The sequence below is a fragment of the Protopterus annectens genome, chromosome 3.part0 (genome assembly GCF_019279795.1).
Source record: "Protopterus annectens isolate FY-2018-M chromosome 3.part0, PAN1.0, whole genome shotgun sequence".
In the NCBI taxonomy this organism is placed as follows: Eukaryota; Metazoa; Chordata; order Ceratodontiformes; family Protopteridae; genus Protopterus; species Protopterus annectens.
The window spans coordinates 846000394-846024900 of NC_056731.1; the positions used below are offsets into that span (position 1 = coordinate 846000394).

Consider the following 24507-nt stretch of genomic DNA (forward strand, 5'->3'; position numbering starts at 1 on the left):
TTTGCTTATGATACTTCTGACCAGGATTCTGAACTTTCCTCTGATGACCAGAATTTACCCTTCTCTACCTATGAGGATTCCGATGCTGAGGACTCTATTCTCTCTGCTCCCCCCTCCCCCAGAGGATTTCTCTTTTGTTGAAACCTTGCATACTCTCAGGAAGCATTTTCATTGGGAAAGTCAGGATTTCTCAGATTCTAAAAAGAGGCTTAGGGATTTCTTACTCCTGCCCCTTTAGCCATACGTCCTTTACTAGACATTGTTGATGTTGCCTTTTCAGAATCTAGCTTGGCCCCTGACTGTTTACCTCCTGCTCCCAGAAAACCTGATAGATATTACAAGGTCCCTGACTCTCAAGTTCCTTTTTAAAAATCCTACTGCGGATCCTGAGACCATTTCACAGGGACCCTAGGACATTAAAGCTACTACTGCCAAAACTCCTACCCTCTCTGATAGAGACTCCAGGGTGCTGGATAGATGGGGTAAGAAGGTATACACTTCTGCAACTTTGGCCATTAGGGCCTTAAACTGCCAGTTTCATATCTTAAAGTATCAGCAGCATATTATTGGATTGCTTAAACAGAAAATAATGTTGATTCCTGATTGTACTGAAAATAAGGATTTACAGGATTTACTGCATTCAGCTGAACAAGTTGGAAAACATACTTTGCAATGTGGTTTTTGACTCACTAGAGGCATCTTGCAGGGCTGCTGTAACTGGGTCTGTACTTAGAAGGCATACTTGGCTTAAGGAACAATCCTTGTCAGTTCATGTTAAAGCGAAATTACTGGATGCTCCCTTAAACCAGGACCACCTGTTTGGCAACAAGGCAGAAGAAGTTCTTAAAAAGATGGAGGAAAAAGCTAAAACTATGCAAACTGTTAAAGATTTTTTACAAGTACAACCTCCAAGGTTTAGTAGGCATTGGCCTTCCAAGAATTGGTCCTTTCCTGCCTCTTCCAGACCTTCTCGGTCCAAGCCCAGATCCAGCAGAGCTCCTAGGATTCAGTCCCAGGGTACACACAGGACTAAGCAGTGGGGGGGCCTCCACTACCAAATCTGGGAGTAATAAAATTCCCCCTGTGGTAAACTGTCTCAATGACTTCTTTTTAAAACTTCCAAGCACTTATCAACTGACTACCCCTTTGTGTCCCAGGGACACAGATTTCACTTCCACACATCACCAACACCAATCGGGTGGCCAGATCTACCCCCAAATCAGTGGGCAGAGGCCCAAAAACAAGTACTTTCTCTCTTAAACATAGGGGTTATTCAATTGGTACCAGAAGAGGAAAAGGGACAAGGTTTCTACTCAACTTTTCCTGGTACCCAGAAAGGACAATTCATGGCGTCCTTTCCTGGACCTGTCTACTCTAAACACCATTTTAGTGATTCCAAAATTCAAGATGATGACTCTTCACCAGTTGTTCCCTATGCTAGGCAAAGCCCACCTGGTTGGCAACACTAGATTTAAAGGAAGCATACCTGCACATCCCAATCAGGGACTCTTGCAGAAGATACTTACGCTTCAAAGCAGGCTGCACGCACTGTCAGTTCTCTGCACAGCCCTTTGGCTTTTCTACTGCGCCCAGGGTATTCACAAAGTGCCTAGCTCCAGTCATAGCATTTTGCAGGCAAAGAAATGTTCCAATATACCCATACCTGGACGATTGCCTAATTCAGGCAGAAAGCCAGGACATACTTTTGAATCATCTGGCCTTTGTACAAAGGGTGCTAACTTGTCTGGGTGCACCATAAATGAAAATAAATCACACCTGGTACCCTGTCAACAAATTACATTCCTGGGAGCAAGCTTGAATGCAACTTTCCAGGTGGCTTTCTTCACACCAGAGAAACAAATTCATTTGACAACCTACGTCAAACAAGTGGCCATAAAAACCCTGCTTATCTACAAGGCAAATACTACAAGCCTTGGTGTTCATGGCCTCCTGCATTCTTCTAATTCCATATGCAAGACTGCATATGAGGAAACTGCAGTGGTATCTAAAAAGCCAATGGTGTCGACATGATCTAGAAGCAATGGTTCCTGTCATACCTTGCCTACGCCTAGCGTTCCTTTGGTGGGCAGAGGCATGCCAACAAAACAAGGGACTACCATTCACACTACCCCCTGCTGCCCAAACCCTAACAACAGTGCATCAGACTATGCATGGGGGGCTCACCTGGCAAGAAAGTGCATTCAGGGCAAATGGGACCCAAGTCAAATGCACCTGCATATCAATCAAAAATAAATGTTAGCTGTACAGAATGCTCTGACAGCCTTCAAGGACCACATTCTTCCAGGACAATTAATGATAAAGACGGGCAACACCACTGTTATGTGGTACATAAACAAGCAGGGGGGTACACATTCTTACCCCCCTCTGCAGACTAGCCATGGCATTGTGGAACACAGCCCTGAGCTATCAAGTGCATCTACAAGCTCAATTCCTGCCAGGAAAACTAAATACACTGGCAGATGAACTAAGCAGAAATCTGATGGACCCATACAAGTGGAAACTGGAACCAAGGATTTTCAACATGTTGACAAGCAAATGAGGGAGACCAGATATAGACCTGTTTGCCTCCCCCCAGAACTATCAATTGGACAAATTTTGCACAAGGACTCGCCACAAACAAGCTTGGAAAGTGGATGCTCTTTCCTTCAGCTGGAAAAAACTATCAGTTTATGCCTTCCATCCTCTGCCTCTGCTCTCCAAGTACTACTAAAGATCACATAAGACAAACCAAGGACGATTTTGATTACACCAGACTGGCCACGCCAACACTGGTACCCCCTCTTGCGTGGTGTGTCACTGTTGGCCCCATGGCACCTGCCTCAGACTCCTACCCTATTGTCTCTGCAGGGGAACCAGATTCTGCACCCTCAGCTTCAAACACTGAACCTAGCAGCCTGGCTAATTACCTAATCTCTCCTTTACCATCCCTCGGTGATGGATATCATTTTAGAGGCAAGGAGGCCTAGTACTAGAAAATCTTATGCTGAAAAATGGAAAAGATTCTGTGCCTGGAACCACTCTCAAGGGATGAGCACAGCAGTGCCCAATTTACCTCAGATTTTACAATACTTAACTGAGATGCTTCACAAGAGCCTGTCTTTCTCCTCCATCAAAATTCACACCTCAGCCATTTCAGCTCATTATAACACAGAACCTCCCCTCTTCTCTCACCCACTGCTCAAGCAGTTCCTCAGAGGGGCCAAAAATTTACAACCACCCAGGAGAGCTCCAACTCCTGCCTGGGACCTTAACTTTGTATTGGAGAAATGCACTCTTCCTCCTTTCGAGCCAGCTGCTACAGCAGACTTAAAATTCCTTTCTTGGAAAACGGCTTTCCTTTTAGCAATCAATTCAGCAAGAAGGGTATCTGAATTACAGGCCCTTATGGCAATGGAGCCTTTCATCATCTTTCATGCGGACAGGGTGTCCCTCAGGACCAATCCCTCCTTCATGTCCAAGGTGGTATCCAGTGTGGCCCTTAATCAGTCCATGCATTTGCCAACCTTCTTTCCTAATCCACAGAACAAAGGGGAATGGATACTGCACTCCTTAGATGTGCACAGACAACTTAGATTCTACTTGGACAGGACTAAACCTCAAAGGAAATCTGAACAACTGCTGGTGGTATTTGCTGCAGTGGCAGAGGGGAAGGCTATTTCAGAGCAAACCATTTCCAAATGGATAGGCCACTGCATTCATTTCTGTTACAAGCACCATGGAAAACCTATCCCAAAAGGGGTCAGACCCCACTCAACCAGGGCTGCATCTACCTGTACAGCCTTTCTCAGAGGCATCCCTACCAGGGACATCCTAGAAGCTGCTACCTGGAGTTCTGTACATACTTACCAAGCATTACCATCTGCCAATTTTCTCTAAATCCAGAGCTGGCTTTGCCAGTGCATTTTTGCAGAGCCATATAGTTGGTCCTAATACTATCTAAATTCCTCCTCCCATCCTTAGATTTGGAAATCTACCCAAAAGTGATGACTGCAACAGTGAAACACGAAGAACATAGTACAGTTGTGTACACTTACCATAAATGTAGATATTCGAGTGTATTCACTTTTGCAGTCCTGGTTACCTACCCTCCAGCCCCCTTACTTTTTTTGGCTATACCTCTACTCTCCTTTACTATGCTCAAAAGCTTTTTGGTGTATTTGCTTTTTTGTTGGAGGTATATCCTTGTATGTTTATAGATTTAATTGCTTCCCATTAGGGGGGCACCTGACATCTGGGGCAAGAAAAACTGATGTAGTGGCGTCGGCTGCATGTTTTATACCCCTGATGACCTGACATCATGGCGGAAGGGACAGCAACCGACGCAGGACCCACGACTTTGTTAATCAGGCCAACTGAGGGCTACTGGAATCAGATAACCCAAAAGTGATGACTGCAATAGTGAATACACTCTAACATCTACATTTATGGTAAGTGTACACAACTGTACTTTTTTTAGTTGTTTGATACTTTTGTTTTTTTTCATGTTTTAATGCTTGTATGGAAGGTACGAACAACTCGTGCAGTAAGTATCGTTACAGATATGAAAGGGATTATGAGCAGTTTTTGGTAAAGCATTTGGGGAGAATGTTGCATAGAGTATTTCATTGATTGCAATTGGGAAGTATTGCTGCCATCTTGCAGTGATGTGCTAGCAGCTGCAGTCTAGAATGACCACTGTTTTCCTTCTCTGCAGGTTCAAATAAGTGTTTATGGAACAGCAATTTTCATTAGATAAAATTGAAAGTGTCTGTCTGTAATCAGTGATGTAATGATACATTTATTTGGCTAAAACCCTGTGTGGTGTAGGACCTGATTTTGTGGCCGTTAGTACATGTGTACTGTTGGTTTTCACTGAGAGGTATATCCCATATATTTAGTTGTGTACACCACTTGCAGTAGTGAGTGCCATATACAAAGAGGTTAAAGGGGCTGGTAAATGCTGGGTATAAAATGCTTGTCATTAAACACTGCTACACAACGCTGACACAAAGGAGGTAAGTGTTTTTTCAGTTTAACAAAAGAGCAGATGTTCTTCGTGTTTCACTGTTGCAGTCATCACTTTGGGTTATCTGCTTGCAGTAGCCCTCAGTCAGCCTGATTATCAAAGTCTTGGGTCCTGCGTCTGATGCTGTCTCATCTTCCATGACGTCGGGTAGTCGGGGTATAAAGCATGCAGCCGATGCCATTACATCAGTCTTTCTTGCCGTGTGGTGCCCGAAGCAGAAGCAAGTTCGCAAGTGCTGGTCGGCCGACTCCTGAAATTTTCGTTTTCGAGTTTCAGAACCGAAGTCTTCAACTAAGCCAAGTACCCCATTGGGGAACCTTTTTCTTGCACTAAACCGATGTCAGTAAAAGTTAACAATTGTATTTCTTGTTGAAAGCAAATACCTCATAAAGATTTTCATTTGTACTGCATTCCTTGCTTAGGCCCAGACCACAACGTACCTTGCTGTCGGTTTTGTGCCTTATTCAGTCCTCTAACTATTCGTTGTCTGTTTATTTACTCTTCTAAATATTTTGGTACTCTGTTCAGTTATCCAGAAATGGCTTCAGTAAGCCACCCGGCTACCGACATTCCGAAAAAATGCAAAGATAAAGAAAGAGACAGACCGCATAAGTCCAAAGCTGCCGACGACACTTCTCCTAAGCTAGTTGCCAGTTTGCCGGTATTCAGTGAGGTGCTTTCTCAGCCCCTGATGCCTGCTACTTCAGATTCGCAGGCCTCTACTGAGACCCATTTCGAGTCCGGTATGCCGCGAGATGCTTTCTTCGACTGTGGAACCTGCGGATGTCTCTACCTTGGATGGGTCCTGAGCCGCTGTGCAGGCACCGGCTTCTGAGGGTGTATTCAGGCCTACTGACATGCATATTAAACCAACACCATCTTCTTCAAGGCCTAAAACTCAGTCCATGCCTAGAAAACCGACGCCCAGACGGCCCCTATGCCTAAAAAACTAATGATAAGCATGGCTGAAGACCTTATTACTCTAATCAGGGGAAGCCACCCTTCCCCCTCTAAGAGACCTAGGACTGATTTTCCTTCTGATTCTTCTGATCAGGACTCTGAAATTTCTATTTCCTCTGATCAGGATTTACCCTTATCTACCTATGAGGATTGTGATGCAGAGAACTCCATTCCCTCTGCTTCCCCTCTAGAGGATTTCTGTTTTGGTGAAACCTTGCATACTCTTAGGGAGCATTTTCGCTGGGAGAGCCAGGATTACTCTGACTCCAAAAAGAGGCTTGGGGATTTCTTACTCCTGCCCCAACACAGGCCTTTGGCCATCCCCCCTGTACTGGACATTGTTGATGATGCCTTCTCTGAATCTAGCCTGGCCTCTGACTCTTTACCCTCTTGCTTCCAGAAAACCTGATAGGTATTACAGGGTTCCAGACTCTCACAAGTTCCTCTTTAAAAATCCTACTGCGGATCCTGAGACTATTTCACAGGGACCCAAGGGCATTAAGGCTACTACTGCCAAAAATCCTACCCCCTCTGATAGAGATTCCAGGGCGCTGGATAGATGGGGTAAGAAGGTGTACACTTCCACAACCTTGGCCATTAGGGCCTTAAACTTCCAGTTTCATATGTTAAAGTATCAGCAGCATATTATTGGATTGCTTAAACAGAAAATGATGTTGATTCTTCACTGTGCTGAAAATAAAGATTTACAGGATTTAATGCATTCTGCTGAACAAGTTGGAAAACGTACTTTGCAATGTGGTTTTGATTCATTAGAGGCAACTTGCAGGGCCGCTGCCACTGGGTCTGTACTTAGAAGGCATGCTTGGCTTAAGGAGCAATCTTTGCCAGATCTTGTTGAAGCTAAATTGCTGGATGCTCCCTTAAACCAAGACTACCTGTTTGGCAACAAAGCAAAAGTAGTACTTAAAAATTTGGAGGAAAAAGCTAAATATATGCAAACTGTTAAAGATTTCCTGCAAATACAGCCTCCCAGATTTAGTAGGCATTGGCCCTCTTAAAAATTGGTCCTTTCCTGCCTCTTACAGGCCTTATCAATCCAAACCCAGAACCAGAAGAACACCCAGGCTTCAGTTCCAAGGTACTCGCAGGACTAAGCAGTGAGGGGCTCCCACTTCCAAAGCAGGGAGTAGTAAGACTCCCCCCTATGGTAAACTGTCTCAATGCCTTAACTTTAAATCTTCCAAGCAGTGCACAACTGACTGTTCCTTTAGTGGGAAAGCTTGCCCTGCAGGCAAAAAAATGGGAATTCATTACCCAGGACAATTGGGTTTTAAATATAGTTTTTCAAGGATACAGACTCCACTTCCACTCCTTACCCAACCCCAAGTAGTTGGCCAGATCTACCCCCAAATCAGTGGGCAGACGCTCAAAAACAAGTTCTCTCTCTTTTAAGCATCAGGGCTATTCAGCCTGTCCCAGAAAAAGAATGGGGACAAGGTTTCTACTCAAGACTTTTTCTGCTACCCAGAAAAGACAGTTCCTGGTGTCCTGTCCTGGACCTGTCTATCCTAAGCACATTTTTGGTGATCCCAAAATTCAAGATGCTAACTCGTCATCAGGTGCTTCCTATGCTAGGCAAATATGCCTGGTTGGCAGCACTGGATTTAAAGGAAGCCTACCTGCACATCCCAATAAGGAAATCTTGCAGAAGATACCTACGCTTCAAAGCAGGCTACATGCACTATCAGTTCTCTGCACTGCCCTTTGGCTTATCTACTGCACCCAGGGTATTCACAAAGTGCCTAACTCCAGTCATTGCATTTTGCAGGCAAAAAAATATTCAAATATACCCATTCCTGGAAGATTGTCTAATTCAGGCAGAAAGCCAGGACATACTATTAAAGCATCTGGCATTTGTAAGGAAATTGTTAACTTCTCTGGGGTACACCATAAATGAAAAGAAATCACATCTTGTACCCTGCCAACAAGTTATATTCCTGGGAGCAAATTTGAATACAACTTCCCAGATGGCCTACTTTACAACAGAGAAACAAGTTCCTTTGACAGCCTACTTCAAACTACTGGCCACAAAGACCCAGCTATCTGCGAGGAAAATACTGCAAGCCCTGGGGTTCATGGCCTCCTGCATTCTACTAATTCCATATGCAAGACTGCATATGAGGAAACTACAGTGGTGTCTAAAAAGCCTGTGGTGTCAACATTCTCAGGATCTAGAATCATTGATTCCTATCATACCTTGTCTACAGATAGTTCTTTGGTGGGCAGAGGCCTGCCATCAAAACAAGAGACTACCATTCACTCTACCCCCTGCCATCCAAACCCTAACAACAGACTCATCAGACTATGCATGGGGGGCTCACTTGGCAGGGAAGTGCATTCAGGGCAAATGGAACACAAGTCAAATGCACCTGCATAGGAATCAAAAAGAAATGTTAGCTGTACAGAATTCTCTGACAGCCTTCAAGGGCCACATTCTTCCAGGACAATTATTGGAAAAGATAGACAACACCACTGCTATGTGGTACATAAACAAGCAGGGAGGAATCCACTCATATCTTCTGTGCAGACTAGCCATGGCTCTGTGGAACACAGCCTTGAGCTACCAAGTGCACCTACAGGCTCAATTCCTGCCAGGATAGCTAAATACACTGGCAGACGACCTAAGCAGAAATCTCATGGACCCACACGAGTGAAAACTGGAACTAAAGATATTCATCATGTTGAGAAACAAATTGGGGAGCCCAGAGATAGACCTGTTTGCCTCCCCCCAGAACTACCAATTGGACAAATTCTGCACAAGGACTCCCCCACAAACAAGCTTGGAAAGTGGATGCCCTGTCCTTCACCTGGAAAAACCTATCGGTTTATGCCTTTCCCCGTCTGCCTCTCCTCTCCAAGGTACTACTAAAGATTAAACAGGACAAACCAAGGACAATACTGATTGCACCAGACCGGCCATGCCAACACTGGTACCCCCTCTTGCGCAGTGTGTCACTGCTGGCACCATGGCACTTGCCTCAGACTCCTGCCCTGCTGTCACAGCAGGAGGGCCAGATTCTGCACCCACAACTTCAAACCCTGAACCTGGCAGCCTGGCTAATTACCTGATCTTCCCGTTACCATCCCTCAGTAAGCAAGTGATGGATGTCTTTCTGGAGACAAGGAGGCCTAGTACTAGAAAATCCTTTGCTGAAAATGGAAAAGATTATGCTCCTGGAGCCAGTATCAGAGGATGGGCACAGCAGCGCCCAATTTACCTCAGATTCTTCAGTACTTACTTGAGATGCTTCACAAGGGACTTTCCTTTTCCTCCATCAAAATTCATGCCTCAGCCATTTCAGCTCATTACAATACAGAACCACCCCTCTTCTCTCATCCACTGCTGAAGCAGTTCCTTAGAGGGGCTAAAAACTTAAGGCCACCTAAGAGAGCCCCTACTCCAGCCTGGGAACTTAACTTTGTACTGGAAAAGCTCACTTTACCTCCCTTTGAGTCAGCTGCCACATGCAAAGTTGAAATTCCTTTCTTGGAAAACAGCCTTCCTTCTAGCTATCACTTCAGCAAGAAGGGTGTCTGAATTACAGGCTCTCATGGCAGTGGAGCCTTTCATCATCTTTCATGCAGACAGGTGTCCCTCAGGACCAAATCCCTCCTTCATGCCCAAGGTGGTATCCAGTGTGGCCCTTAATCAGTCCATTCATTTGCCAACCTTCTTTTCTAATCCACATAACAAAGGAGAACGAATGCTGCACTCCTTGGACGTGCATAGACAACTTAGATTTTACTTGGACAGGACTAAACCTCTCAGGAAATCTGAACAGCTGCTGGTTGCATTTGCTGAAGGGGAAGAGGGGAAGGCCATTTCAAAGCAAACCATTTCTAAGTGGATAGGCCACTACATTCATTTCTGCTATAAGCACCATGGAAAAGCTACCCCTCGGGGGGTAAGAAAACATTCAACCAGGGCTGCATCTACCTCTACAGCCTTTCTCAGAGGTGTCCCTAACAGGGACATCTTAGAAGCTGCTACCTGGAGTTCTGTACATACCTTCACCAAGCATTACCACTTGCCAATTTTTTCTAAATCCAGTGCTGGTTTTGCCACTGCAGTCTTGCAGGGCCTTGTAGCTGGTCCTAATGCTTTCTAATTACCTCCTCCCATCCTTAGCTTTGGGAAGCTACCCAAATGTGATGACTGCAACCGTGAAACATGAAGAGCATAGTACAGTTGTATACACTTACCAAAATTGTAGATGTTCGAGTGTATTCACTGTTGCTGTCCTGGTTATCCTCCCTCCAGCCCCCTGCCTTCTATTGACAATACCTCTATTCTAGTTTGCTATGCTTAAAGCTTTGTGGTGTATTTGCTTTTTTGTTGGAGGTGTAACCTTCTATATAATTGCTTCCTATCATGGGGGCACCTGACATCTGGGGCAAGAAAAACTGATGTAATGGCGTCGGCTGCATGCTTTAATACCCCTGAATACCTGACGTCATGGAAGATGAGACAGCATCCGATGCAGGACCCAAGACTTTGATAATCAGGTTGACTGAGGGTTACTGCAAGCAGATAACCCAAATGTGATGACTGCAACAGTGAATACACTCGAACATCTACATTTATGGTAAGTGTACACAACTGTACTTTTGCAGCATTGATAGAATTGGAGTCATTAGACTCTGTATGGATCACACCAGCCAATAAAGGAGGTGCCCTAGTAGTTATGGACACTGACTTCTGTGTTGATAGTATGTTGAGGCATTTGTCGGTTAAAGATACATATTGTTGTATAGATTCTATTAAGATAGCCTCTCTTATTAAGAATCTGCATTTGATATTATATGACTTACTTATGCAAGGTTTGATCTCATATGAATTGTATACCTTCTTTTTGGTTGAAGAACTGGTATTACCTGTATTAAAATGGTTTACGCAAAGTACATAAGAACAGTTTAATTCTGCCTACGAGACCTGTTGTGGTGAGACAAGGTTGGATAACCGAGAATCTCTCAATTTTTGTAGAAGATAAGTTGAAACATGTCTTAGTGAAAGCTCTAGGTATATTGAGCGATACTGAGGACTTTTAACTAGACTTTTAAGAAGGCGCAGAATATTGACTGTTCTGGATTTTTGATAGTGACTATGGATATGAATACTTTTTTCACAGTCATACCTAGTGATTATGGTGTGGATTCAGTTAGGCTTTTTTTTTGCATAAGTATAGTGACTATATACGTAGTCAGATTGTTTTGATTTGTACTTTGTTCGAGGTCATTCTTGAAAAATAATGTTTTTATTTTTAATAATTTTTATTTTCAGATTGGCGTAGCTATGGGCACATTTGCCCATAGCTATGCCAATATGGTGATGGCTTGTTGGGAAGAGGAATATGTTTTCAACAATCATTCATTTTCTAAAAAATTGATTTGTTACAATAGGTTCATAGATGATGTGTTTGTTTTATGACAAGGTACCTGTGATCAGTTGCATGATTTCCTCCACAAACTACATAATAGTACAGAGTTTTTGAGATTTAGCATCTCTCCTTTGTATGTGTCTCTTGATTTTCTTGATGTTCACATTTACAATTGTATTAGTGGTCACTTGGAAATGTGTATGTATAAGAATCCTTGTTGGAGGAACAGCAAACTGCATCAAACTATTATGCATCCTAATCTAAAGTTAGGAATATTTTAAAGGGACAGTTTTTGCGTCTTTCAAGGTTATGCGCAGATGAAATGGATTTACAACAGACTAATGACATTTTAGTTGCAGAAGTTTGTGAGTGGTTACAGAAGGAAGGCAATTGAGGAGGCTTTAGCAGAAGTGAAAGCCCTGAAATGTACATCAGGTAAAACTTATTTCTGAGATAGAGAAGTAAAGATAGGCAACAATGTGGATTTAGATTCTAGGACGCTTAGGCTGGGGCTAACCTTTACAAATAATATAAATTAAGTGTGTGGGGTTGTAAAACGTAATTGGCCCATTTTATTAACTGATGATGGGATAAAAAAGTTTGTTAGCACTCAACCTGGCTTCTGTTTTAAGAAAATGCAAAAAATGTGAAGTAGAGATTGTGTTTTAAATATAATATTTTGTGTGTGGAACAACCTGTGTCTGCTAGAAGAGGTACACACCCCTGTTGTGCTTGCAAGGCTTGTACCTATGTGTCAAGCTCTTCGGAGTGTATACTTCCATCCACGAATGTTTTATGTAGGTTCAAGTTTTATGCAGATTACAGGAGTAAAGATTTAGTTTAACTTGTTACTTCTAATGACTGCTCATGTTTCTATGTTGGAAAAACCAACTGTAGTTTAAGAGAGAGTCTTAGAACACATACGTGATTAGGTTCATAGGTAGATACTGGGCTATCTGCCCAAAGGCATATATTAGCCCAGCCACATTGTGTGGTATTCACCGCCCCTTTGATTAGTTCCCTAGGCCCTTGATCTAGCCGCTAGTACCCTTGGCCCCTATCTAGTAGAGCTGTTGGTATGATCCCTGGTGTGAACTTTGTTACCCATCCACTCGTCAAGGTACCTCTTGAAGAGTGATAGTGAGGGGCTCTGTCTTATGTAGATTGGGACCTTGTTCCATAGCAAGGGAAGTCTTTGCAAAGGGAATCTATCCCTCCAGCATGTTCTATTCATTGTTGTGCTGAGGTTTATATCCCTAGAGCATGTAGCTCGAGTGGATTTGGTTCTGCTAAAATGGAGCATGTTCAACAGTTCTGGGTTGGACATGGCTCTGTATGTTAGACAGAGATTGCCTCTGAGAAAGCGGTATGCAACAGAGAAAAGCCTTAGTTTTTTCAGTCGTGTTGCATAGGGCAACTGTTTGAGGCCAGTAATCCTCTTAGTGAGGTACCTCTGTGGTCTCTCCAGCTGCTGGAGATGCCTAGCCAGGTACATTCCAATTGGTGCATTGTACTCAATAATGGGTCTGATGAGGGAAGAGTAGAGGGGCACCACTACATCCTTAGATCTTGATGCGAACCCTTTCGTGATCAGATGGGTCACATAGAAGGATTTTCTAACCACCTTGGCAACATGGTTATCAAAGGAAAGCTGACTATCTACTTGGGTCCCTAGATCCCTTATTACTACTTCAGATTTCAGGGGGTTACCTCATATGTGGTAGTTCACAGGTACTCTGTTTTCCCCAAAGGGGATTACTACGCATTTTTTAGTATTTAGCTTGAGACCATGGCTTTGACACCATGCATCAGTGTCGTTAAGGCCCTTCTGGAGGATATCCATGTCAGCCGGAGACTCTATTATAGCACCAAGTTTGCAGTTGTCCACAAACTTGGTCAGCCACAGCCCTTCAGTGCTTGCCTGTACTTCTGAGAAGTATATGCCAAACAGGAGGGGCCCCAGGACAGAGCCCTGAGGCACATTGCTTATTACCAGTCTACATTTGGACATAGATCCCGCTACTCTTACTTTGTGGGATCTGTTTGAGAGCCAGTTTGCAATCCATCTTGTGATGTAAGGGTTTATGCCCAAGTTGGTGAGTTTATCAGTAATACCCAAATGGGGAATGGTGTCAAATGCTTTAGCAAGGTCAAGGTAAGCCGTGTGTACCTCCTTTCCCTTATCTATAGCCTGAGTAACGGTCTCAAAGAAGTCCACCAGGTTCAGGAGGCATGATCTGCCCTTGATGAAACCGAACTGTGTGGGGTCAAGTGTTTGGAGGTTCCCAATCTCTCCATTTATGAGTTCCATAATGATTCGCTCCATTGCCTTACAGATCAGACTGGTCAGGCTTATTGGTCGGTAGTTCCCAGGGTTGGTTGTGGGCCCATCCTTGTGCAGCGGAACCACCGTTGCTGTGCGCCATTCTATGGGCGCATATTCTGTCGAGAGGCAGAGACTGAACAGGGTATTCAGATGCGGGGTTAATTAATTTTGGAGCTCGCATATGACACAGCCCGGGACACCATCTGGTTACATGGAGGCAGTGTTTTTAACTTTAGATAGAGCCTTATTAACCAACGTATTAGTAATAATTGGAGTTACACAATCCCCTTGAATAGTAATAGGCCCTGTAGGTGGTGAGGAAGGGTAAAAATTTGCACTGAACCTGTCAGCCAAGATGTTGGCAATGTCAGTGGGGTCAGTGTATTTTGTTCCATTTTGTACTAGCTCAGAACAGACCTGAGCGTTGCCATTTAGGTTTTTGACGTAACCATAGAAGGCCTTATAGTTATACTTGGCATCCTTGGCAACTTTCTTTTTGAAATTGGCTTTAGTTGACTTGATGAGGGCCCTCAATTTCTTACTAAAGCTGATCAGGGAAGATTTTTTTACTTGAGATTTGGCCTTTTTTTGTATAAGTCTCCTCCTTTTATTGTATAGTTTGCTTAAGGCCGGAGTCCACCAGACTGGTTTCTTCTTGCTTGAGGAAGGAGTCTTGGTTTTATTTGGGATAGCACGGTCCATGCAATCCTGAAGATGTATGTAAAGTGCCTTGGTGTAGGATTCTGCATCCTGGATATCATTATCCTTCTGCAGGGGGATAGTGAAGCTTTCCACTTCTGACGCAAGTAGTTTGAAGTTTGCTTTGGAAAGGTTTTTTACGATGGTTTCTTTGACTGGGGGAAGCGGAGGGGTGAGGATGTCTAGGGTTATCAGTTTTTGTGGTCTGATCTGACCAGAGAGGGAGTGATAACGGGTGTAGTACAATGGGCGCCCATATTTGCAATGACTAAATCCAATATGTTGTCCCCTCTAGTGGGAGAACATACCAGTTGTTCAAGGGCATTTGAATTTATAAATTCTATGAACCGCTGGGCATAGGAGTTAGAACTTTGGTAGTTCGCCCAGTCTATACCAGGGTAGTTGAAATCACCCTAAATTATGGTGTTGGGTAAGACCTTTATATTTTCCAATGCCTCAAGGAATGCTGAGTGAGCATCTTGGGATATGGTGGGCGATCTATAACAGGCTACGACTTGAAATGTGTTTTGCCTGTTGATAGTTGCGCATGGATGATCTCTGGGGCATCATGCTGTGCCACTAACCTGGAGATGTGGGTATCCTTGATGAATATGATACACCTCCGCCCTTTGTACTGCGAGCCGGTAACTGACGCCGGAAGGTATGATATGAATTGTAACTTGGTAGTGCTGGGGTGCTCTCTGGAGCCTTGAACCAGGTTTCCGTCACTGCACAAACATCGATTTACTCCCTACTGAAGTGTGCCTCAAGTACATTTTGAGGTTGAGACTTCTGGTGTTGAGTAGCATTACCCTTAGTTTCTGGTTACCTGTGCTGGTTACGGTGGTTGGTTTGTCCTTTGAGCCTTGCCTAAAAAAGGCACTATGGGGATGGCAAGAGCCTTGGCCAGTATTTGAATGCCTAGGGGTGACAGGTGCAAACCATTTGTGGCAAAACAGCGAGGCTTGTCTATCATGTCATCCCAGGCAGACAGACACTGGATCCCCTTAGAATGACACCAGAAGCTTATCCAATTGTTGAAATTGATAATTTTGTCTTTGTATTGTGGTATCATTCTAGGTGAAGGTAGTATGCCACTCAAGGTCAGGGTCATATCAGCTTGGGCTACATGATCAGAGAGCTCCTCAATGTCTGTTTTCATGTAGTCCAGGGAGGTACGTCTTAGATCATTCACACCAACATGTACAATGACAGCGTCATACTTGTACTTGTTCTGGAGTGATCTAAGTGCCTGTGTTATGTGGCACATCCTAGCACCCGACAGGCAGCTGACAGTAACCTTCTCCTTGTTCAGCCTGGTGAGTGGAACATCTGTGTGCCTTACTATAGAGTCTCCTATTACTAGCGTGTTGGGTATGGTGTTTTGCCTTAGGGGCTGTCATGAGGCACACTGCTGAGGTGAATTATGTGTTTTTTGGCTTGTGTTTGGAGGTGCAGGTTGCTTGCTTGTCTGTTTTGGAGGGCACTGTTTCTTTTTCAGATTTGTACCTAGTGCCTCCGAATATGTTTTTGTGTATTTATGTTTTGCCGGTGATTGTTTTGTAGATCCATGTGTGACTGGTGGTGTGATGCTAGTATGTCTCTTCTCCTCTTGACTGTCTGTTACAGTCATGGGTTGAGACCGCTTTGCCTCCAGTCTGGCTGTGTATTTGCATCTCTCACAAGTGTTTGTGTCTAGAGGTAAGAGGAGAGGGTTGTCAGTATACATGAGGCAGTTGTGACATTGCCTCAGGATGCCCAATTCCACCAGCTGAACTGGAGAGTACATCTGAAGCTGACTTCTGGACATGTTTGGAAAAGTAAATTTTACTTGTCTTGCGGACAGTTGAGGGTCTTATGCTGTATTATAATAGTGCTGTCTAGGAGATTTGGAAAATAATAGTGCTGTCTAGGAGATTTGGGCAAGTGCTGATTTGGGTTATGCAAGTTCTGCAATAAGAGCAGTAGTTGATCTGAAGCACTTGAGTTGAAACTTGCTTAGTTCTAAGGGAAAATTTGCAGCGCAGACTTTGTGGAGCCAGGAATAGTATAACCCAGCTAACCGGCGCTGTGCGCAAGACCGCGCAAAAAGACAGTTGCAGGGTTTTAAGAGAGAGAGATCAAGGAGTTTGGAATTGACCCAAAATGGCCGATGTTAGGAGAAAGGTTGAAAAAAATGCTTTGAGTAAACATGTTTTTCAGAATGCTGACAATACCTTCTCCTTCAGGGTACTACAGTTAACTAATGTTAGTATCAGGGGGGGTTGTGTGATAAATAGGGCTGAGATTAATGAGTTAAAATGGATTATTACTCTTCAGGCAGATAGAGGTTTTGGGTTAAATAAGAGTGTTCCTTTAAGACCTTATTTGCTTTCCCGTAAACTTAAGCACTGATTAGATACCTTGGCATCTGTGAATTGGTTAATTATTATGACTGTAAAATTATGTGGTTTTGAGTATTTATTGTGATCTTGATCTGCAGAAGTGTTATACACGAAAGTGCTTATCTTTTAATAAACTAATATTTTATTGTTTATCAGCTGTACTGCTCATTCATTTATTTTTACTCCTTTTGCATTGGACGAACTTTGATTATGGTGGTTACCTTTTACTCGCTACACAACACTGAGCCAGGTCCCTGTGTTGAGTGTCATGTCATATCAAGTGTTATACACCAGTGTTACTCTGACGTAAAAGGTGTTTTGCATCTGAATAATTCTGCATTACTACAGCAGTGCAGCAGATAGAGCTCAGTAAGTTAGATGGCTCTGACTAAAGTCTTTACTCAACATTATTTTTGCAGGGTTTAACCTGCTACATCTCCTGTATTACTTTCTGTGTAATGGACTGGGGTTTCAGCACTGCAACATTCTCAACTTTACAAAAAATGTAAAACAGCATTTGCAGTTTAACTTGTACCTAGCTGTACTGACCAAGCATTCTCATGAAGTGTACAAGTAAAGGTAAGTTCAAGAAAGGTGCACGTGTGTGTTTTGTGTTCTTGTATGTGTGATTTTTGATGTCCTAATCATTGTAGAGATTCATTACATCTGAAGTAATAACGTGGTCAGTAGAGGTACAGAATGGAGCGAGAGTAACCTGGTCAGTAGAGGTACAGAATGGAGTGAGTAATGTGGTCCGTAGAGGTGCAGAATAGAGTGTGAGAGCAACCTCCCAGAATAGTCTGTGAATTCAGTAAAACAGAGCAGAATGAGTTACTAAATATTTATTTGCTTTCTTTTTTGACCTGTCAGTGTACAGTATGGTGACCCTTAAATTTGTTCTTTTGATTAGGGTTTTGAGTTGCTCCTTTCAGCCCTTGGTGACCCCTCTGAGAGGGTTGTTAATGCAACACATCAGGTATTTCTTCCTGCGTTTGCTGCCTGGACCACTGAACTAGGAAACCTACAGTCTCATCTCATCCCCACACTACTTACCAAGATTGAAAAGCTACTCAGGGTAGGTAATTGCGGAATGTGTTAGATAAGTGTGTGATAATAAAAGAGTGCAGTGCAGCACACTTGTTTAAAAACTTGTATATCAGTGCTCAGACACACAAATTAAAGAGCAGTTTTGCAGTATTCATACACATAAATGTATTTTCTTACTGTAGTATTAACTTTCTGGAACAAATGTAGTGATGTTATGTGGTGAAGAACTGATTTGCAAATGGCAGTTAACATCATTTGGTAGCAATATGACTGAAACTAACCTAGCATGGTTTAGATCATTAGTCAGACATTCATTCAAAACATCTCTTTAATATAACATGTTAAGATTAATTTTCTGGGAGAAACAGTGTCCTGGGTCTGCTGTTGAATGCTGTGTTCATAGCATCAGACCTGGTTGAATTAATGTAGATGCCAGAATTACATGCTAATGCCTTCCTTCAGAAGAGATGTCCTTCTGTATGAGGATCTGTGGCTATGCAGTCAGGATTCTTTCAATGTATTGGAATGGCAGCACTACTAACATTACGTATAAGGAAAACAGCAGATACTTTGTAGAACCTTCCCAAGGAGGCAGCTGCAAAAGTAAATAAATAGCCATTGGGGGAAAAAAGTCATACTGTTGCTAAGTGACGTGGTCTGTGGCATTCGTTTTCAGTACAGAGTCACTGAGGCAGCAACTGCCACCTTACCCTGGGAAGGACGGATATTGAAGGGTAAAGTAGTGATGCTTTGCTTTCATTCATATTCTCCACAGGTTCCATGTAAAGGGACATTTAAAAGGTTAAGAGATGGCCCATGATGTGGTTTGCTAATGTAAGCTATCATTTGAAGGAGAAGGGATGTAATTCAGCAAATATGTGGACTGGCTTGTTCAAATGATAACTGTTCTGCAGCTTTTTTCAAAAACTTATCTTTCCAAGTCAGGTAATTTTACATGTGTGATGCTAATGAAAAACATAGTCTGCTGAGAGTGCCAACTGTAGAGCTATGCAGTTGTTACTCCAATGGCTTATCTTGTCTTTCTCTTACTTGAAATTTTAACCTGAGTGTTCTGTTGTAATTTCTGCTCAACTCTTTTTGTACTGCTTACTGCCATTTTGAGAGGCAGTGTAGTGTTACATTTCATCTGACTGTATATAAATAAATGTTGTAGTATGACAACATCTTTGATGCCAGTAGTAGTTCTCATCCTATTCACTCAAGAATCAAGGACAGAGACCAAAAATCTGACGTACTTTATTCACATGTTATACTGACTTGGAAAGCTGTTACAGTAAATGGAGTTGTACTGGGATGCATGTTTTAAAGGATATGAACTCGTCACTCTTCGCTTTGCAGTAAAATTTCAAAGCATATCAAGGAGGGGAGGTAATTTTAAGGCTATATTTAGTGTGTCCCAGAGACCTAAGGACAGTTGAGAGCTGTGATAACATAGCAAGCTGACTGAGTTCGCAAAAACCTTAAGACCACTTTTACTCCTTTGTTTTATAGGACGGAGAGCATGGACTAGATGAACATAAACTGCACATGTATTTGTCAGCACTGCAGTCATTAATCCCACCCTTGTTTTCACTAGTGTTACAAACTGCTTCATTCTCAAGCAAAGCCAGACCACAAGGGGAGAGCCCCCAGATAGAAGGTACTGTATTACATATATATATATATATTTTTTTTTTTTTTTTACACTGGATACAAGATGCATGGAAGTTACATGTAAGTGTAGTTTATGCTTGTGTTATACAATATTATAGCTTTAAAAACTGAAAAGATACAAGAAATGACTCAAAAAATGTGCTTGGTGTTTCAGTTTTTAAGCCTTTGTAAACACCGATATAGTTAATCACACTTGCAAACGTTATAATTGGCAGTACTACATTTTGTTGTATTTTTTATTTTATAAATTAAGGAAAGTTTTAATAAGTATAGTATTTTAGAATTAGTCCATGGCTGATCATGAGTAATGCTTGGATTACTGTATTTCCAAGTCCCCCCTCCTAGGAATACCACTGCATCACCTTCTGCAAAGCCAGTTGGCTGCACTACATTGACCTCCCCTTCTCAGTTCTTGCACCAAGTCTCTGGTAATCCCACCTCCTTACCTAAAAGATGTCTCTTGTTTCCCTACGCCCAGAGCTCAACTCAAAAGTCAACTTTCTCAAAAATCTGACTTTAAGCGCTTTCCCATTGGACACACATTCTAACTCCCTCCTTACCTGCATCACAGCTACTTTGACCCTCTGTTCTCAAATGCTGCTTTCATCTCTTATTTACTTCTAAAATTAGTTTACATTTCTTTTTCTACTCTATTAATACTTGCATATTGTATCAATTCTGGAGTTATCTACTTTCTATAATTACTCTGCTCCGTTTTATTTTTTTGTGAATTCCTTCACCTGGGCTATGTGCAAGTGGTCTGTTATGATGAGTGTACTACTCCTGTAAACAAACTAAATAAATAAAAATTGCTTTCAGTATGGTTTGGTCACAGGGGTTAGCCATGGTTTATTGATGTTGTATAGTGCTGTTACTTTTGCTTGATTTTATACGTTTATTAATTTTTATTTTTTGAGTATTTGGGTATTTTCAATTTACAGATACAGTTCCACACTATTTTTTAGTTACTTTGCTTAACCTTCCCTAGTCTTATTATATGTTGTGTTATATTTAAATGATATTTTTAATAATGAGTTGTTTGTCCTAATTTGACTGGTTTACTTTTTTTCTTTTTATACATCATTGTTAATGTTAGAAATGTTTGTATTGTGATGCTTCTCATGACATATTTCTTTATATCAAGGTTTTATGGATATTACATTTGTGTGTTCCACTGTTTACTTGTGTTTTTTTGCTGTGTCTCTTTTTCTGTGCAGTTTATAAATTGGAAGCTGGTGGTGTTCCATTTCCATTAAGTGCATGGAAAGGTGACAAAATGTATCAGCTTCTATGAAATGCATTCGCCATTTTTAGCACTGTTATATTTAGTAACTGCTCTTGGTTTGGTAGTGTTTTTGGGATTGTGTTTTCTTTCGTTTATTCTTTGATTTTTACTTAATTGCATTGTTTTATAAATATGAGTCACTTTCTTGGCAGTGATTTGTGAAGTCCATTTGCTGTTTACTTTTATTTTAGTAAGTAGTTATTTTGATGCTTTGGGAGAAATCGGGTTGTTTTTTCTGTATTAATCTTTGGTTTAGTTAGTTAACTTCATTTATTTTACAAAAGTTGAGTTGCATCTATGATCCCCTTTGCATGAACATGTGTGTGTTCATGCGTGCTTTACTGTGTTCTTTTGTTTTAACACATTGTGAGATAATGGCCTGTGTTTGTTTTTTTTGTATTGCTATTTGCTCTTACTTACTTAACTACATTTACTCATTAACTTGAGTTGCTTCCATGACTGCAAAATATTTGCTAGATGTTTTTATGTTGCTAATGCTTAATTTACAAGGACCACACTGACTGATGTGTCCAATAGGCATGCGTGTTTTTGAATGTTATACTTCTCAGTAATATAACATGTGTCTGGTTACTTTTGTGTTTTTATATCCTATTTTTAAACACCACACAGATATGTTAAGCTGAGATGAAAATGTGTTTATTTAGATATGGTTTTATGTTTAGGAATAGTGTTATCTTTTATATAATTACTTTATCAAGGGAAATGCTTGAGATCACTAGAACAGCTTTGAAAAGAAATTCATTCTTCATAGTTTTTCTGTTTTTGTAAAGAGAAGGATCTTGTTTGTCCACCTTCCAAAAGCTGTCCATTTTTATTGGCCATAATTCAGGAGAGTAATTACCGAACATGAAAATTAGACTGCTGTTTGTTCAATTGACAGCAGTGTGAGGATAATTTCACTGAAAGCTGCTTTCAGCAAACTAACCGTTGCCCTTTCCGTGAAGATGGTGCATCTGTAAGTGAGGGGGGTGTGAGGGTCTTCCTCCATATGGAGGATACAGCTGCCCCTGCCAAAAAAAAGAAACTTTTGTTATTCACTGAAATTGGTTTTCAGCGATTATGATTCAACAGAATGAAAAACAATTGTATACCAAGATGTTCCATTGGCTATATCCAGCATGCTTCTGTGAAAATGTTATATTTGAAATGCCATATTTACAGTTATGGATTTTTGTGTGTACATTCTTTTATGTATTTCATTGGGTCATTTACTGAGTAACATTTGTTTATATGGGAGAAGGGCACCAGAGAGTAACTTATTTACAGCAAATAGTCAAAGACAGCGACATTTGTGCTGAAATATGAGAATTTTGTTGAAAACTGACTAATTTTTATAGTGAAAGAGAAAAAAAAGGCGACATTGGAACAGACACAGCATTAAAATCCACAAGTCTTTAATAAAAATTGAAGGTTAGCTCTTTCATGCTGAAATGCTAGGCACTTCTTCAAAGTACAAAAAACACAACATATTTATGTAGTGCAATCAATCATTCAGTGAAGCAATTTACATTCCCTAAGCAAAGGCTTTAAAAGAACATACCCATTTAACCCAGGGCATTAATGTGCTTGCAATAGCACTGTCTATTTAGTTTCTGCTTTCTCAACAGTATTATTCAAATTCCCCACTCTATCATTACCACCATTAAAATGTTGTAAAACTAAAAACCTAAAAGAATAATCAACATTGTCATGAACATGTTTAAATAAGGCACTTGTGGGAACGTAAATTGCTTCACTGAATGATTGATTGCACTGTATAAATCTGTTGTGTTTTTTGTACCTTGTCTGAAGAAGTACCTAGCATTTGGGCATGGAGGCGCTAACCTTCTATTTTTATTAAAGACTTGTGGATGACTTGTGGATTTTTTAATGCTGTGTTTGTTCCAGTGTCGCCTGTTTTTCTTTTTGGATTGATTTTGGACACTGGGACTTTATTGTTCCTGATACTTTTTATTGTTTTAAATTTTTATAGTTCCTGATTTTTGGAGCATGTTGCTCAAGCAACTGTTAAACAGCTCAACATATTGCAGAAAATGTGGTTCACAAACTATAAATGCAATGAATGTATGTAAGCATTTGTTAAATCACAAAGTGATAGGTATATTACAAATACTGGAGCTGTAGCATAGCAGCAATATACAAGGACCTCTCAGGTCTAACTGATTTCATTCAACTAGGGTTTTGGCTTCTTCTGCGCCTTTCTGGAAAGGAGTAAACTGTCGAAGTATTCTAGAGGCAACAACTTGGTTGTATGTACATAATTTTATGCAACGTTATGAACTAGATTGCTTTTCTAGGTCTAGAGCAAGCTTGCTAGGGCTATTCATTAGGGGCTTCTGGATTCTTAATTTCTTCCACCTTCCCTTTTGGTTTCTAGGCTATGGTAAGCTACCCAGATAGCTTAGGCTACTGTAACAGTGATCTAATGATGAATGCAGTGCTGTTATGTAAGGAAACTTAACAGTAGATATTCTAATAGATCACTGTTGTAGTAGCTATCCCCTCCATGTAGTCCCCTTCTTTTGGTGTTTTTTTTTTTTTTTTTTTTGTATTTTCTGGGTGAATGTATATATCTTTGTATATGTAATAGCTTTTGTGTTACATTTCCTGGCATTTTTTCCTTTCAGGGACATTGCTTCACTTCTTGGGGGAGGAAAGCTCTGAAGCTTTTCATACTGTTTCTTTATGTGGAGCTGTTATCGAGATTCTGACAGAGTGAATAGAAGTTGCCCTTAAGCTTTGAAAAGATGTATGGTTGGGGGATGGAATGCAAATATCTTAAGCTATTGCAGCAGGGTTGTATTAGAATATTTACTGTTATGGTAAGTATACTTACACAACTGTACTTGTACGCTTTTAAAATATAACTTATACTGGAATTGTACTAAAACTGTCATTTCCTTGTGGGGATTGAGTTAAACTGTAGTTTCTTTATGTGAACTGAAATGCCAGACAGTGTTATAATTTATGCTTGTGCCAGAGATTTTACTGACAGCCTGTGCAGAATGATCATCTTCATTTTGTGGGTTTGTGGTACAGGGGTAAGCAGTTGTGACAGCTAAATATGAAAAAAAATGTGTGCGTATGTGTGTTTAAGGTTAAGCAAGTCTTATACATAGAACAGATTGTCCAGAAGTATGCATCCCTATGAATTCTTCATTCAGCCCATTTATTCCCTATCTTTGGAGTGAGGGACAGCTGGGAGGGGTCATCATTAAGGCAGCCATCGGGGTGATTTGGATTCTTTTCCATTAAGCCTTATGTCACAGTGATGTTTAGTAGGTGGGCTGCACTGATTGTCCGTTGTTTTTGCAAGGATGTTACCAGCAAATAGCCCTGCCCCTATCCTCAAGCACATGTAGTGGATTTCCTGGTCTCCACCAGACAAATCGCAACCAAATAGAACACTGACCAAGTGCCCACAACCCATCCCTCACCCTGGTAGAAGTGAGTGAGCAACACCCTTTAAGTCCCCTCCATCTTTTTCTGGCTCTTTCATTGCCAAGGTTGCTACTTGACCCTGATTGTCTATGTTGTAGTCAGGGCTCTGATCCTCTGTGCCGTTAAGCATGTCCAGGGGTTCCCAGAGTGTGCGTCTCCTTCCTCACAGGGGCACCGCAAACTAATAAGCTTAGCGGCTGCAAAATAAAAAGAAAATGGTTAGGAAGCAAGGTCAGTCAGCCTCA

General features: G+C 41.5%; 1 protein-coding gene across 1 annotated transcript in view; it reads left to right on the forward strand.

The window, feature by feature from the left end:
- Positions 1-24507, forward strand: part of RELCH (RAB11 binding and LisH domain, coiled-coil and HEAT repeat containing) — a gene marked incomplete in the record, with an annotated part of 1574926 nt that overhangs the window by 931366 nt on the left and 619053 nt on the right. Inside the window, 2 exon segments of the mRNA XM_044065183.1 lie at positions 17705-17869; positions 19354-19501. Of these exon segments, the coding sequence (XP_043921118.1) occupies positions 17705-17869; positions 19354-19501 (313 nt within the window).